Source organism: Nanorana parkeri, unplaced genomic scaffold, assembly GCF_000935625.1.
Source record: "Nanorana parkeri isolate BGI_ZX_2015 unplaced genomic scaffold, ASM93562v1 scaffold386, whole genome shotgun sequence".
Classification (NCBI taxonomy): Eukaryota; Metazoa; Chordata; class Amphibia; order Anura; family Dicroglossidae; genus Nanorana; species Nanorana parkeri.
Window position 1 is genome coordinate 1,103,878 of NW_017306654.1, and position 17,700 is coordinate 1,121,577.

A 17,700-nucleotide genomic window follows, 5' to 3' on the forward strand; every position below is an offset into this window, starting at 1 on the left:
CTGTGACAGTCTCATTGTCACAGGTCGGCTAGAACTATGAGGTGAGTGGAAATCACTCATCTCATAGTTCTCCTTTAAGGAAATATCTGCCTGGAGTACTGCTTTAAAACTTAGTGTCCTTGTATACAGCACCTTTAGCTAGTAGCCTGCCGTGTAATCACATGACCCTCTAATCACGTGATAGGTCAGTCTACATTGTATGTCAGTGATTAGCTTCTGTGCTGTGTGTATGATCTTCGGACTCCACCAAGGTGATCCGCCGCACACATGACTAGACGGAGGCGTATGGAGTGGGCGGGGTCTTCTGTCATCTGCGAAAATCCTATTGGCTTACGTTCCCCCACCCCTCTCCTCCCCGCATCCAATTGGTCGGCAGGCTCCTGGTGGTTTGTGGATATCATGGCTGTGCTCCTCCGCCGAGTGGTCGCAGGCTGTCGCCGAGGATGGCCTGTGTTGGCTCCGAGCAGTCGGGGGTGTTCCGGGGCCTCGGTGCCCATAGATGACACGGTGAACGGGCTCAGCGATGAGCAGAGGCAGGTGCGTGTGTGCGGGAAGTATACCGGTATAGAGGAAGAGGAGGCCTTCCCAAACAATCCATACCATACGCCGCACACTACATACAGATCAGGGGATATAGAGCAGATTGTAGTGTGTGTGCACATCGAGAGACAATCACATCGCTTCCCCTGTCCATCATCTGCATACAAATCCCTCTTCCCCTGGACTTCTTTAATTCTCTGTGCACACTTGTGTTGCGTGAACGTGCGTCAAAGCACGCACTTTGGCACGTGTTAGCGCATTGCATCAATAACGCGTGTTACCACTTGTGGCGTCATTACTTGTTAATGGCATCCCAAACACCACTAGTAAACCATGCGTCTTTGCTTGCACGTCAGAAGTGGTCAAAAAAATGCAGGAAGCTTGCAGCTGAAAATGCTGCATAAGCCACTTTGCTACGTGCAGCAGCCCATTGACATGAGCGGCAGCAAAAACTCATGCGAACGCACGTTCGTGCATCACAAAGTGTGAAGGGGCCAGGAAATGAATAAATGCGCTTATGTTGCAAAGAAAAAATTGATTCTTTTAATTGGCGCCTGAGAATTGCAACCGCGATCAGCGGATTATGGGTACTGAGCACAGACTCCCGCAGACTATTCCTCCAACCCCGAGTCTGTACTGAAGTATGGAGCTGGAGGAAGTTATCAATGAATGATGAGCCTGGGATTGTTACAAACCCACCCAAAGTTGCTCAAAACTGTGACCGTGCCCCCCCCCCAGCCAATCAGTGGCAGGGAAGCTACAATCAGTGGCAGTGGAGGAATCTCCCCCCCCCCTTGTGACGTATAGCTGCGGGTGGGGAATGGGCCTCTGCAGATGATGGGGTCTGACAGTCAGAGTGTTGAGCAGGCTAGGATGGCTTCACAACAAGCCCAGGCTCATTACTATCCCTTTCTCTGTCAAGACTTTTTTTTTTCTCGTTTTTGCGCACATGATATAATACACATTTAAGCCTGAACATTACTTCAAACCCCCAAAACATTATATATATATTCTGAAAGCCAATACCCTGTAGAATAAAATGGTGGCAAATGCAAATTTTAATGGTTCACAATATTGGTGCAACCCTTTATCAAACCCCAAAATTTAGTGAAAAATGGTTAATTTTAGTGCCTCATGAAAGATGAGGTTCTGTCTTATAAATAAATACCTAACATGCCCAGGTTAAAAATTGTGTGTGTCCGTGAAATGGCAACAAAATTCAGTACCCCAAAAAGTCCATAGATTGCACTTCAATAGCTTATTGCTGGGCTTCAGTAGCCGAGCAATGACAGCTCAGGGGCCGGAAGTGATGCAATCCGCGTCGCTTCCGGTCTCTTAGTACGGGGAGGAGAAAGGTGAGCAGATGTTTGCCTCGCCAGTTTCCCGCCGGCACCCAACATGCCGATCCAGGGTCCGCGGGGGGGGCACTGTATCGGCCCGTAGAAGCAATCTGGCTGTAGTTGAGTCACCAGAATCGCTTCTATTATAAAGCCGGCCGCCGGCTCTACAAATGCAAACCACGTCCATTTACAGGGCCATGCTACCAGTGACGTATTATGTACGTCCGTGGACGTGAAAGGGCTTTTCTCAGTAAGCTACAAGTGCCATGATATCATTACACTTGTGCTCCATGGAGATCTACAAGTCCAAGGTGGTGGTAATTCACAGAGCCCGCGAATGGATGATGCGGCTGTGTAGGTGGAGCCTTGTGCAGCCGTGCCTGGTTCACATATATACAGAAGCCTGTGGGGAGAACCCCCCCTCCTCCCAGATCAGGTAAGTGGGGAGGCTGCGGAATGGAACTGTTAGATAGATATATCTAGATAGATATATATATATTATACATTATGACTGCAATATGGTAGGAAAGGTGGAGTTAGCCTTTAATGCATATAAAATCAGAAGGAATGACTAACCCACCTTTGAAATGTTGCCTTCTCTTTGCTCTTATTTTCCTTGTCTACATTTTCAGTCTAAATACCTTGTTTTACGTTTTCTATGGGATCACCAAGCTTGGTCCATGTCCCCTTTCTCTGTGACTGGTGGCCGCCAACTCTGTCGACCAACATTGCCCTAGAACTATGGACACTGGTGTGTGATGTCAATACTCTACAGGATCAGGAGGAAATCGTCGGCATTGTCGGACGTCCACGGACTATCCGAAGCTTTGCAGTCACGTGACCACCTAGATAATTGTTATCTATATAGGTATTTCTGAGAGAATTTTTGCAGAGAGGATGAGCAAAGGGAAAGCTACATTTCAAAGGTGGATCATTCCAAAGGTGGTTTTGATCAATCTTATTTGGCATATTGATTCTTCATGGCCTCCGTAACTAGAGGTGTGACAGAAGTGTGTAAGATACTTTGTGCTGAAAAGGTGTCACTCCTCGTCTCAGAAAGCTAAGAGGAATGCATATGGTTAATGAGATTCCCTTGAGGACCTTACTATAGAACCATTTAGAATATTTACATCACCCTAAACTGTAAGGGCCTGTTCACACCATTTTCTGGAGCAGATCTGTATAGCTTGTACTACAGTATACAATAATCGCAGTGCAATATATTTCATTGCACCCAGGAAAATAGGTAGGTGCATTCTTCTGCATGAGGACCTGCCACTGTCTACATTACATTGGCCATTGAACAAAAAGGTGGCTGTAGACACACAGGTGTGTCCATGTGTGCAGTAATTGTTGGCGAATGCATCTGCTAAAACGCCTTTGATTAACCGGGAGGTATTATGTTTTTCCCCCATTTAGCTCCGGCACACCATACACAGGTTCCTCCAGGACCATCTGGCACCTAAAGCCCAGGAAATTGATCAACAAAATGAATTCAAAGACCTGCGGGTGAGTACTATATTGGGTAGAGCTACAGTGTTCTTCCTTTACCAGCAGTTACAAGACTTGTGCAGTCATGTTTTATGCCTTCTTATTGACATGTAGTTTTATTATTTTAAATATTTGCAACTGTAACTAAAATACAGATACATAGTATTTGAGGTTGAAAAAAGACACGGGTCCATCAAGTCCAACCTATGTATGCATGTGAATCTACATGTGTATGAGTGTGGATGAGTCCATGTGTCATCTTCTTAAGTGTACCTGTACCCCTGTATATTGCGGTCTCTGAGGAAATCGTCCAAATACTTACAACACAAATGCGATTCAACACTCTTGGCTGAGATCACTGCTTGTGGCAGCGAGTTCCATACCCTGACCTCTCTTACTGTGAAGAAGCCCCTATGCCCCTTATGCTTAAATTTTTTTCTCCACTAGTTTTAGGTGGAGGTCTCTAGTCTTTGTTATGGAGGTTACCGTAAAGAGTTTATTGCTGATGTTGCTATTTCCATTGAACATCTTGTACAAGAAAATCATGTCCCCCCCCTTAATCTCCTGTTTAAATATAGTAACCTTGTCTCATAGCTTTGGTCCTCCATCCCCTTAATTAGTTTGGTTGCCCTCCTCTGGACTCCCTCCAGTTGAAGGAAATCCTTTCTGTGGACTGGTGACCAAAACTAGACCGCATACTCCAGATGAGGCCGAACCAGCGATCTATAAAGTGGCAAAATGATTGCCTTGTCTCTGCAGTACATTCCCTTTTTAATACAAGACAGTACTCTGCACGCTTTGTTTACCGCAGCCTGGTATTGCAAGCTATTATTCAATCTGTGGTCTACAATGACCCCCAAATCTTTTTCCATTTGTGACTTCCCTAGTGGAGTTCCCATTAATGTGTAATCCGCTTGCCTATTTTTAACCGCAAAGTGCATAACTTTACATTTATCAACATTGACCCTTATCTGCCATATAATTGCCCACTCCCCAACTTTATCCAGGTCCCCCTGTAGTGTTATAATGTCTAAATCCGTGTCTATTACCCTCCCGATTTTGGTGTCATCAGCAAACACTGAAACATGGCTATTCACTCTTTCCCCGATATAATTAATAAACAGGTTGAATAGTATGGGGCCTAGCACAGAACCCTGGGACACACCACTCATGACTAGACCAATCTGAAAAGCAGCCATTTATCGATACTCTCTGGACCTGTTCCTGTAGCCAGTTCTATATCCATTTACACACCATTTCATCTATGCCTATAGACCTCAACTTGTGTAGTAAGCTTTTATGTGGTACCGTGTCAAATGTTTTAGAAAAATCCAGATATACCACATCCACCGGCCTCCCTCTTTCCAGATCTCTACTCACCTCTTCGTAGAATGTTAGTAGGTTGGACTGGCAGGAACGGTCTTTCCTAAATCCATGCTGGTTATCATTTACTATGTCATTATCCTGAACAAACTCTACGATACTCAATCACTATTCTCCCCTTATGTTAATGGGAAGTGCCAGCTGTAAAACGTGTATTCTCTATGTGTACAATACCATGGCAACCATTATTAATAAAAAATGGGTGCATTATAATTCTTGAGCCAGGAGCATTGACATTTGCTGCAGGTGCTTGGAAGGAAGGCAAACTTGCTCTAAGCCAGTTAAACACTCTAGGTGGAGTCCGCTTAATATACCTGTTAAGTCTGAGGGACCTACATAGTTCTAATGAATGATAAACATTACTTATGTTTGATTACACGCTGTATATCCTGACATGTCTAAGAAAGAATTGTCACTAGCTGGCCATACACTTAAAGGAGAACTATGAGGTGAGTGCTTTTCATAGTTCTAGCCGACCTGTGACAATGAGACTGTCACAGGTCGGCTCAGTAGATCAGGAGGTGAGCAAACACATACCGGCGTTCGCTCACCTCTCGGTTTTCGTCTCACGGCTCTCTGTCGTGACAGGGGAGTGGCTGGATTCCCCCCTCCCCGCTCTGATCCGCCAGCGCTGACTGGCGGAACGGACAGGGGAGGGGGCGGGTACAGCTGGCTCTGCCTCTAGATAGGCAGAGCCAGCTGTCAGTCACGCAGCTGGGCGGATCCCGGCACAATTGTCGGGATCCGCTTCAGCTGCGGCGTCTCAGTATACCGCAAGCTACAGCTTGCAGTATACTGAGCCTAGGGTGACGGGAGGACGCTAGATTGTGTCCTCCCGTTACCCTAAGGAGAAATATTGGGAAAAGCCTTAACCCCATAGTTCTCCTTTTAAGCTAATTTGACTTGCCTAAAGGTTAATAAGGGGAAAAAAGAAAATTCTTTTTAAAAATATTTTTTAAGGAAAGTATAATATTTTCCTTTTTAGGAACTGGTTGTTTTCCTCATTTCTTTTTGTTTTTTTGGAAATCTAATTTTAATTAAATCTGTTTTTCAGAATTTTTGGAAGAAACTTGGAGATCTGGGAGTTCTTGGAATAACAGCTCCAAGTAAGTACACAGCTGTCATTTAACTAAAAAATAAATTTGTATCATGTTTTTTGGGCCTGCCCTCGCATCAAATCTTTTTGGAAACAAGTGGCAAACTTTGCACAACGCTTCCCGGCCAATCAACATCGAGCCGGCCAAACAGCATGGATAATTGGCTGGGAATCCGGCTTCCTGTTTGCCCTGGAAGCCGGCTCCATGTTAGCGGAAGTACCGGTATCTGTACTCTGTATCTGCGATTTCCAAAATATAAATATCGGTACTTGATACAGAAAAACAGGTTTTAGTGCATTCCTAATTTTAATACAAATAATGTATAAAAAATCAAGTCTAGCAGATAACTGTCCATTGGTAAACTCCTAAATCTCTCTATAACCCTAAGAGAAAGACACTTAGATTATAATGAAACGGAACAATTTTACAATTGTTCAGAGTATTTATTTATTATTGGTATTTATATAGTGCCGACAATTTACGTAGCTCACATATCTCCCATGCATACATGCAGGGCTGATTTAGACGGGAGCTAATTAACCTTCCTGAATGTCTTTGGATTGTGGAAGGAAACCAGAGTACCCGGAGGGAAACCCACGCAAGCACAGGGAGAACATGCAAACTCCTTAGTTCTAAAACCACTAAAACCATTAAATGTAAGGGTTTCCTTGCTTTCTGACCCTGTTTTGCTGCAGAACTGATATTTCAGGTTTTGGTAGAAGTCAGTGAACCATTTTACCCATTAGCCTGGTCTATCTCAGTTTCTGGTAGCTGCATCTCTACACTTTCCATGCCTGTGCACTGACTGCAGCTGTTGAAGGGGTTGCGCACTGGATCGAGTTATTCATTTCTTTTATGTAGATAAAATTAGGACTCGAGTGGCTCCCTATATTGCTCCAATACCACATCAAACCAGGGGAATCAGAGCTGTTAACATGTATGTATTTCCTGAATGAATAAGAAAGTAAGGCAGAAGTGATTAGACTAGACAGCAAATACCAATATCTGAAATATAAGTATTTGGTGGACAGGCTATTTAACAGAAACGATGCTTAAAGGTGCTCATAGGATCCAGTACCTGAAAAGTCAGCCAAAAAGAACTTAGAGCTCAATGTATATAAAAAAAAACATGATCACTCAACTTTATGCTGGTTCTAGGGCTGTTTTAAGAACTCCGGCCAGAAATGTATTAACCTTTGCAGTGGGGCTACCCCACACTGCAATGGTAAACTGCTAATTTGAGGGCCTCTCCCCCTCCACTACAGCGGTCTAGGAGTCCTTAAATCATCATATCTAATTCAGTATATTGGGAGTGAGGATACCATACCATCCTCGCAGACTAGTAGGAGACAGGCTGGAGGTAACGCTGCCGGCTCAGAAGTTTGGTGAGTAGAACTTACACTGGGCAAAAATAAGCAGCTGAACCTTGCAGTATGGGGCTAGCTTTAATGCAAGGGTTAATAGAATTTCTGCCAGGAGCTCTTCCTTAAATGACATCTCCCAAGTTGAACTGCAAGTTGCACTATGTGCATTAATCATAAGTTGGTAAGAAACTGAGAACCTCGCTTTTTTTTTTCTCTTTTCAATTGAATAACATTTTTAATTTTGGGTAAATGATTTATGATACTCTGCATATGAACAACTGCAGTGGCGTCGCCTTAGGATTGCTGCTGTTGCATTGTACAACCACTTCTGCTGCTTTCTACATTGTCTGAATGCTCGGCTTGTGGTCTGAATCTTTGTATGCTTTATATTTGATCACAGACATGGATTGGCAGAATCAACAGACCTTTCCTCCCAATGGACAAACTTATCAGTTCCATATGCAGTGCAGTATAGCCCAGTGCAGGAGCTTTAAGTACTTATTGGATATCAAAATGTATTTATTTCTTACAGTTATCTATATAGCGCTGACAATTTACACAGAGATTTACATAGTTGCACATTTACATCAGTCCCTGCGCTACAATCTAAGGTCCCTATTTCCCATGCATACAAGGGCCAATTTGGACAGGAGCCAATTACCCTTCCAGCATGTCTGTGGCGTGTGAGAGGAAACCAGAGTACCCGGAGGAAACACACACAAGCACAGAGAGAACACACAGACTCTTTGCAGATAGTGACCTGGCTGGGATTTAATCTAGGGACCCTCAGTGCTATCCACTAAGCCACTGTGCTGTATATATCAGTTTTGACTGCCGTCTATCCTAATATAAAATGGTTTCTATCCTTTTGCAGCTGAATATGGAGGAGCTGGCATGGGATATATGGAACATGTTTTGGTAATGGAGGAAATTTCACGTGTGTCTGGAGCTATTGGTCTAAGTTATGGTGCCCATTCCAACCTCTGTGTGAACCAGCTGGTGAGAAATGGAAGTGAAGCACAGAAAGAAAAATATCTTCCAAAGGTATGTTCAGCAATATTACCCAACATTAATGGCCCACTCTGTAAATTATATAGGTAGACCAGACAATGGTGAAACCTACTGTAAAAAAGTAACGTTGTACAAATATTGGCATTACATGTTGGGGTTCCTAATGTGCCTTCCGTTTCACTCTATTAATTTTCCAACCTATCCCACAGTACAGTGTGGTTGCCTCCCCCATAGGGCATGGCGATATGATTAAGCTGCTGTTTTGGGTTTCCTGTTGTCGTAGAGTTTTGTTGTGGCATCTCAATGGTAGTGCAAAGCTAAACAGTCAGTACTTGGTCCACAAATGAAGCTGGAAGGAGTTTGTGAATGTCAGCTGTTTGTGTATGTATACATATGTTTGTATGTGTGAGAGTCAGTCTACTTACCCTATGTATGTTTCAGGGATTCCTTCCTGAGAGAGAAAGAAAATATCAGTGTATTTGAGAATGGGCAGCCTATTAACGGGACAACAAGAATAAAAAAATAGAGGGGAAGGTAGGGAGATTTTTGCTGTGTGAATGATTGAATAAGTGAATTCACAGTGTTGGCTCTTCTCTGTTATGGTATTGTATGTTTCACTTATGTTTAGCTTAGTAGCAGGCAACAACATCTGTATAGCCAGTGCTATTCCATCTTACCATTTCGAAAGAGAGCATTTGGCCAATTGCCATGCTTTGCCCGTTATATACATAATCCGCCTTTGGTGAGCTAGTTCCACCTGTCTGCAGAGTACAAACTATAACTGTATTATTAGTATTTGTACATTTTTAATATTTTCATTAAATATGTCCATTGTAATGTTTTGTGTATCCCAAATCTTACATGCTCATTTGTTGTTTTTCCACTCATCCACGGATGCTTTATTAACAGCTAATCAGTGGGGAACATATAGGAGCACTTGCCATGAGTGAGCCCAATTCTGGTTCTGATGTGGTGTCCATGAAGTTGAAGGCAGAGAAGAAAGGTTGGTTTCACTGCAGACATTTTTCTATTTCTTTTGGATCTTATAAGTTGTGGTTTAGACCTTGTACAAGAGTATTGAGAGCTTACCAAGAAGCAGGGGAAGACCGTTATGCCACTACTTAAGGCAGATCAGATGCAGCTTTACACAAAGCTGTGGCTTTAGATATATACTCACTGGCCACTTTATTAGATGCACCTTGCAAGTACTGGGTCGGACCCCCTTTTGTCTTCAGAACTGCCTCAGTTCTTTGTGCAATAGATTCAACAAGGTGTTGCAAACATTCCTTGAAGAGTTTTTGGTCCATATTGACATAATGGCATCACACAGTTGTTGCAGATTTGTCTGATGTACTTTGAGTCACTGGATACAATTTGGGGCTCATTCAAACTGTCGTGCACTTCCATACAGTGTGCACCCCCCGTAAAAAGACTAGATTCCGGAAGGGTCAGGTGCTGCATGTAATTACGCTCAGCAGCCTGTTTTTCCCTATAGGAGAATGCAGCTACATGCATGTACACGCTGTCACACGCACATCCGTGCAGGTCCGGGTGTCCGCACTTGGGCACTTAAAGGGTAAAAAAAATCCCAAAGCATTTAAAATGATCAACAAAATGCATAGAAAATAAAATCAATCTTGGAAGAAAATACCACTAAAAGTGAGTGTTGTGTACGTTTCTGAAACTTCTCATGTATTTATTGCTGTCTGCGTCCCCATTGGGGAGTTTTCTCCCCACTTCCTGTCAAGGTGGCAGGTTTTAGGCAGAGCAGCAAGTGAGGCAAAATTCTCAAATGGGTCACAGCTTTTAAAACATGAGAGAGGTTCTAACGCTTATCTATTCTGTCCAGATTAAAGAAACGTGTTGGCTGGAGCCGGGCTTTAACGCTTTACCCACCTGTGAAATATTTCACAGACAACCTCAAATAAAAACATCTTTCCTGAATGGCCTAATATTTGATATTTTGGCAAAGTATCTATTGTTGCTGAATTAGTTATTTAGTGGAAATACTATTGTGAACATAGGTCTTTATTTTGCTAGGTGACTATTATATCCTCAACGGCAACAAATTCTGGATTACAAATGGTCCTGATGCTGATGTGGTGATCGTCTATGCCAAGACAGACACCAATATTAAACCAGCCTCGCATGGCATCACTGCCTTCGTTGTGGAAAAGGTGAGTTTTTCCCTTTGTAGTCTGATCCTCATGAATATGCTGCTGCAGCCTACTATAGTGTTCCATAATCATTTGGTAATCCCTGGAGGCCGACGGGATTCCTGCTGCGACTGTGTATTTCTTGAAGGGAACCTGTCATGAGAAAAAAATATGGAGGCTGCCAATGCTAACTGCTCCTTCTAAAAAGAGTTGTTTGGGTGTAAGGTCAATCTACTCGCTTCAATACCATAAATTGCTGATTGGAATAAGAATGCAGGGTAAGGCCTTTCCTTCAACTTTACTGATCTGCATACTTGTACCAGGTTACAGATTCATTGTGTTGAAGCCAGAGGATCAGCATTGCAGCCAGGTAACTAGCACATTCAGGAGGAGGCAGGGCCGTTGCTAGGATTATTGCCTACACAGGCAAGGTGCATTTTTGCCCCATTCCCCCCTCTCTGACCCCCTGTAGCGCTGGTCCTGCTCCCTATCAGCATTGGTTTTGGGGCAAAATTTTTTGCGCTATGTTTTTTTTTTTTTTTTCACTTACCTTCGGATGCTCTCCCGCACCGAAGGTAAGTGAAAAAAAAAACATAGCGCAAGCATCGGGGCATTTTGGCAAGTACAAGTACTTGTCAAAATGCCCTGTTTTTTCCGCCCTCACCCTGCAGCGCCCTCAGGCGGCCGCTTGCCTTGCGGTAGCGCTGGGCCTGGGAGGAGGTTAGCAATTGGAGCCCTTATATTTTACCCACCACATGTTTGTTTTAATTTCTTTGTAGGACAGACCAGGATTTAGCACAGCCCAGAAACTTGACAAGCTGGGGATGAGAGGGTCAAACACATGTGAGCTGGTGTTTGAGGACTGCAAGATTCCAGGTAAGTTGAACAAAGGAATATGATATGCAGTCTTCTACATTGGAAGAAAAGCCTTAAAGTGTCACCCGCACACAGTTGAAGTAGGTATTTTGTTGGCAAGGAGATGTGATTATTGACTCATATGGTCATTTGAAGTGTATGTCCGGGCAAAATTATTCAAAAAGAAAGATATTTCTCGTCCATTGAGAGAATTTAGATACTGTCAGGTTATACTACCGACTACAAGAGGACTGGACACTGGCAAAAGAATAGGCCAGCCCTAGGATAACCCCTGACTTCAAGTTGCTGGGATTCTTCCAAAGAGCATCAGACTTGCTTGACCATCAACAGACGCCATTGCTTTGGTCCTACATGTTTTGCTATGGTCAGGGATGCCACAGGAGGCCAGAGTGAACTGCCTCTTCTGAGATCCAACCAGTACTGATACAGTGTGCTGAAAATTTAACTGTTGGTACAAATAAAAAAGTATCACAGACTATACTGTGTTGTTCTTAAAACCATTCCTACTAACCATACCTCCTAATATACATTAATAAATTAATAGCTCTGATATAGTTAGCTTTGATATAAGCCAAATTATTGTAAATGCTACAAAGCATAATTTAACAGATACTGCTCTTGGCTTTACTATAAACTGCAATGTTTGTGAAGTCTTATTCCTCCCGCTGCATTCTCCATAGCAATAAATAAGTGGGAAGCATGAAGAGTGCATGTTTAATAAGTGTGGTAGGGGGGTGAAGTGAACTTGGGTGCAGAGATTTTTGTGCTGAAGTCCTTAAAAGATGGCAGAAGCCGATGGGTATTTCAAACCACTACCATTTTAATTTTTGTTATTTTCTTACAGAAAAGAACATGCTTGGACACATTGGAAAGGGAGTCTATGTACTGATGAGTGGGTTGGATCTTGAGAGGGTCATTCTCAGCGCAGGCCCAATAGGGTAATGCTAATAGGCTGTATATTGCAAATCATCTTTGGCAGGTGTGAATGGCTTCTTATGTGTATTGGAAGCACATTGTAACGATGGTAGGAGCTGGAATGCCCAATTTTTTTGTTTCCATTCATATGCTTCATTCCTTGATTTTATTGTGACGCAGTCTGCTAATCAGTGTAATATTGGTTGTGCTGAGCGTCCTGTATATCGGTATCTTCACTGCATCATTAGTACTGTTTTTGAATGGCACTGTGTGAAACGGAGAAATTGCATGACGCTAAAAACAAGTTATCTCTTTAGAGTTTGCCTGTAAATGCATTTTATATTAGTGGCATCATGCACAGAAGATATATCACTGTGGCCTTTGAAGAGTATTCTTTATCTGTAATCCTCTAGCATCATGCAGGCTGTTCTGGATCATTCAATTCCCTATCTGCACACAAGAGAAGCCTTCGGTCAAAAAATTGGATATTTCCAGGTAAAAATATATACCACAGTACTATTTAACCACCACCCTCTTTTCATGATTGCTTCTGATTTGTTAACTCCCCACCTTAAGCTGGCCATACACCTATAGATTATCTGCAGATTTTCTATGGTCAGACAGAAAAAGTGCAACAGATTCCTCCATCGACGTTAACTGTGTGGATGGAGGAATCTCCAGCTGGGCCAAGCTTTGGTATCTTGCTAGTCAGCCCCGCTGGACCTCAAAATACCTGAACAACCCCTGCATCCAATCAGATTGTTCAGTTATTTTGAGTGCCAGTGGGGCCGACTAGCAAGATACTGAAGCTTGGCCCAGTGGGAGATTCCTCCATCCACACAGTTAAAGTAGATAGAGGAATCTGTTTCACTTTTTCCATCTGACCATAGAAAATCTGCAGATAATCTATAGGTGTATAGCCAGCTTTAGACAATAGGTCTGCAACTTCTTCTTTTTGTTGACACTTTTATAGTCACAAGCTAGCAGGACTGTGCCATAGAGCAGCAGGAAGCGAATTAGGGCATATTGTTTTTTAAAGCAGTGAATGTAAGACCTTCAATTCAGGTCAATCTAAGTGGTGCATGCTTTAAATTGCAGTGATTGATTCACCTTTAGTGAACAGTTGAGTTTCATTCACTATTTGCAGTGTTTGTTTTAAAGGCCCATTTATACCTCCACATTGTAGACATGTACATTAAACACATGCTACTACAATGCATGGTGACACATCTAGCACAATGCAGCAATTTGTTTGCAAACCTGAGTTATAGTTCCACTTTAAGGGACACAAACAAAGGTAAATAATACATTAAAACTTTAAAGTTCATCAAGCAAAGTTTCTTAAAATGTCTTAAACAGAATGATGAAGTGTTAATTGATAAGCACAAAATATAAATTGCTGTGATGTTCATTGGTGTTGCAAATTCCATTTCAGCAGTCTAAAAAGAGAAACCATTAGGGGCCAAGTGACATAAATGAATCTGTATAAATTCCAAGCAAATTCTAGTGGCAAGGAGGGAATATAGAGCTGAGATCTCTGTCAGAAGAGAAATACAGGATCTCAGAATGATGACTTGTTTCTAGTAGTACAAACTCCACAGGCTATCCTGAGAAGATCTCCTTTAACCTGTTCTAGACTTTGGGTGTACTAAACATGCCCTAAAAAACATAATCTAAATACCTTGGCTGTGTGTAGTACACCCATCTCCTCCTCGACCTCACCAGCAAATCCTAGCTGACAACCTGGACTTGTTTTCTATCAACAGTCAAAAAGCAGTGTCTGCGGTGTCAATCGGAATTATAATATAGCAGAGTTATTATTGTTACACTCTATAGCTACATTCATCTACAAAAGGATAACCTTTGATCTGCATGTGATGTCAGTCAAGTAAAGAAAAAAAAAAATATCAAACTGTGTAACTGACTCATGGTCTTTTTGCAAATATTGGTTGATTTATTATTTCTTTTGTATTTACCATTAAAAAAAATTGTCATGCATTTAAAAATGCACAAAATTGAAAATAAAAGCCTTTTATTTCATTTGAAAAAACTATGCCATGTTTTGTGATTATAAAACATAATTTTATGGTCATTATAACCAGGACAAATTCTAGATTAAAATGTTTACTTTTTATCTACAGTAAAACTAGTTCGCTAGGTCCGCTTTAATTTAATTATCACCAAAGAAACAGCCCATAGCAGAAGTGTAAAAATAGCACTGGCCCATAAGGGGTCTACCGGCGCAAGAGTTGAACTGAAGTAGTTAAGAAGCTGTTGTGGACTGAACCAGTTTGGATCAATAATAATTTAATATCGGCCTGATCCTGATGACTAGGACATATTCCTAATTGGGGTATCAGTTGTGACAATCAAGAAATTATCTGGCCGTGTAAATTATCTGGCCTCTGGACAGTTTGAAAGTCTGTCTTGTCCACCAAAGAGGTTGCTGGTAATAATTGAAACTGCAATCTTTAATCTTGGTAAAATAAAGTTGGGTTTCCCAGATTAATGATGAAGATGAGATAGTTATAATGTGCAATTTTTGCTGTTTAATCAAACCCAGTTTTAGAGTAACTCTTAGTATGTCAAACAATTTTTTTTTATGGCAGCTGATGCAGGGAAAGATGGCTGACATGTACACGCGCCTGACTGCTTGTCGTCAGTATGTTTATAATGTGGCAAGAGCCTGCGACCAGGGACACTTCAATCCTAAGGTAAGTGGATATCTAGTGGGAGAACAACCATTGAGGGTTTAAAGCTGAATTCTGGGCACATTAAAATCTTCCTCCCTCGTTTGAGATTAAACTCTTCATTCTACCATAATCTGGCCCATTTTTATTAAAAACAGATTTTCCAAGTACCTTATTTCCACTGTTGTGGTCATGTGACTGAATCCATCACTTCTATGGCCGGGCTTGGCATCAGGAGTCATTATTATCCCTTAGCCACTGTGAGGTGCAATAGAAGTTTATGCTGGAACTACGTTTCCTGGTGTTCCTTTTACTAATGTTAGTTTTCAGTAGCCAGACAAAGGCATTGCAAGAGGAGAAACTAGACACAAATTGAGGTGTGGGGTTTGCCTAACTCCCAGATGCCAATTATGCATGTTATGAATGGGTTTTGGACAGCAGCCATCCACCTATGGATAACACTGCAGGTGTGATGACATTGACATGTAGTCACGACATCGTGGGGAGCCACCATTAGCTGCTTCATTAAAGTTGTGGTGCAGAGGTGTCGTCTACTTCAGGAAGTCCTGCAATAGCAGCCCTGATAACAGATTACAAAATTTAACTATTCTTGATTTTAAAACAAATATGAAATAACTTTATTGAAACAAATACAAAGCTTTTGTGACCAGAGTTCAGGCTTAACCTTTGTAACAGTGGTGCATTTATTTGCTCTTGTAATTGTATTTGTTTGGGTTGTTATGCAGGACTGTGCCGGAGCGATCCTTTATTCTGCGGAATGTGCTACTCAGGTGGCTCTTGATGGTATCCAGTGTTTAGGTAAGACTTTCACTGACCTACTCAGACTGACTGCATGAAGTACTTCTTTTTAGGCACACAGCACCACAACGCACAAGGGAGGATGAATGTATCACATGTAGGCCTATTCTGTAAAGATAGACTGTTGTGGCTTTTTAATGACTTTATTTATATCTTTTTTTTGGTTTTCCAAGTAAAAATTTCAGTAAACACTTCAGCCCTTTGGGCTGAATGAGAAAAAGGGATGGATTTCCCCCACCAACACTAAACAGCTTGGATGGGAGGATTTCGCCCACTGGGTTATTATATCCTGACAGCAGTGGGTGTGCAGTTGTCAGATTGGTTGCAGTCACTGTTCAGCTGAGAATTGTCAGACTTTTGTTAAATTGAGGGGTGCCATTGGGGCCACACACTGCTGGCATTTCAGCCAAGTAAGCAAGACAGTGTATAGACAGCTTTGAGGCCTTTATTGGCAGGCTTTTGGCTCTGAAGATGATCTTGCTCTTGACATCAGTTTGAGATGCTTCTGAGATTGGTCAGAAGTTGACAGGTGCATTCAACCTGCTTTGAGCTGCTTTTGCATTCCTGTAGACTTGAATTGGTTCTGACACAAACAAAAGCCTTTTAGCACGGGGCCCGGTACTGTGAAACACAGCTGAGAGCTCCATCTGCTGGCTAGAAAATGTCTGCAAAATAATTCTAGGTAGTATTTCATATATACCGGGCTTAAGAAAAAAATGACATTGTTATTCTTTCAGCCCTGACCATATGAAATAAAATCTGTATACGTTCACTATACATTCTTTTTAAGGCAGTGCATAGTACAGTGATGAAGGGCTAATCAGATCTTAGCTTGCCGTAGTTAGATCAGTAAAAGTAATTCTGATTGGCTGCTACTGTTACTGAACATTGCACTGAACCATAGTACTCTTTTGTGGACTACAAAACATTGTGCCTTTTGGGTCTGGAGAGTTAGTGGAATTCAATTGATCAAGACATCAAGATAGCACTGATTCAGCATCAGGAAGGTTTGAGTTAAACATGAAAATGGTGTGCAGTAAAGAAAGACAATTATGAAATAAGTTACTTTCTGGCCTTCAAACCTTAATCTGTATTTTCTTTTCCAGGAGGCAATGGTTATATAAACGATTATCCAATGGGACGCTTCTTTCGCGATGCCAAACTGTATGAGATAGGAGCCGGCACTAGTGAGATTCGGAGACTTGTTATAGGCAGAGCCTTCAATGCCATGTACAAATAAACAGATAACTCCTATGAAGCTCCTGAACTGTCTTCTGGCGGGAGAACAGACACATATTAAACTTATCACTCTAACAATAAGAAACCTCTCAGGAATGACTCCAGTGTACTCCCTCTGCACACAATACAAGGAAGACACTGCAAAGAGTAGAAGTTGTTGATTTCTTTCCCCTACAGCAAGTGAATCAGGTTCATAACATGGATGCATCAAGACCATAAGGACATGTAATCACATGGAGTAGATTCTGAAATCTGAAATGACGAATGTTTTATCTGTGTTGGTAAGATTAAGGTGTCAATTTTAGGAAGACCAGCAGGCCTTGTTATGTTTTTAGTTTCATGGTGATTGATTATATATACATCTCTTGATTTGTACATGTGTAACCATTTGGAAACTCCGTTTTGTCCTTTTGTCTTTATAAAGAATTTTATAACACAGGCAGTTGGTTGAAATTTCTATGGGAAGCAGATTGTGAACATACATTAATTAAAGCAGTACATGGAATCAGGATGATGGAAGGTCCAGTTACTCACATCAGCCAACAGTCCTTTTAGCTAAGGGATTGTTTTGGTGTGGTTACTGTAGGTCTGTCCTCTTTGCACTGCCTTATTGAGTAAATCTATTCTTGTTTATTTCTAAAACAAGTACAAATGCGTTTTAATATTTATGCTGACATTACTTTACTTCTCTTACTGCATGGTGATACAGCCCTTGGACAACTTTGGCCTTCTCAAAAGGATTTTGCCTTCTTTGTTTCTCCTCTGCCTTCCTTCCCTGA

At 41.9% G+C, this 17,700-nt stretch overlaps 1 protein-coding gene across 2 annotated transcripts; it reads left to right on the forward strand.

Annotated features, from left to right (window-relative positions):
• The first annotated feature begins 361 nt into the window (after positions 1 to 361).
• IVD (isovaleryl-CoA dehydrogenase) lies at positions 362 to 16,954 on the forward strand. 2 transcript variants are annotated; one of them, XM_018559263.1, is made up of 12 exons: positions 362 to 537; positions 3,300 to 3,389; positions 5,809 to 5,860; positions 8,090 to 8,259; positions 9,136 to 9,229; positions 10,267 to 10,403; positions 11,162 to 11,258; positions 12,103 to 12,196; positions 12,587 to 12,668; positions 14,783 to 14,887; positions 15,610 to 15,682; positions 16,789 to 16,954. In XM_018559263.1, the coding sequence occupies exons 1-12, from the start codon at positions 400 to 402 to the stop codon at positions 16,920 to 16,922; spliced, it is 1,266 nt and encodes a 421-aa protein (XP_018414765.1). In that variant the 5' UTR covers positions 362 to 399; the 3' UTR covers positions 16,923 to 16,954. The 2 variants fall into 2 exon arrangements, with proteins under 2 accessions (XP_018414765.1, XP_018414767.1); XM_018559265.1 differs by lacking the exon at positions 3,300 to 3,389.
• The last annotated feature ends 746 nt before the right edge of the window (positions 16,955 to 17,700 follow it).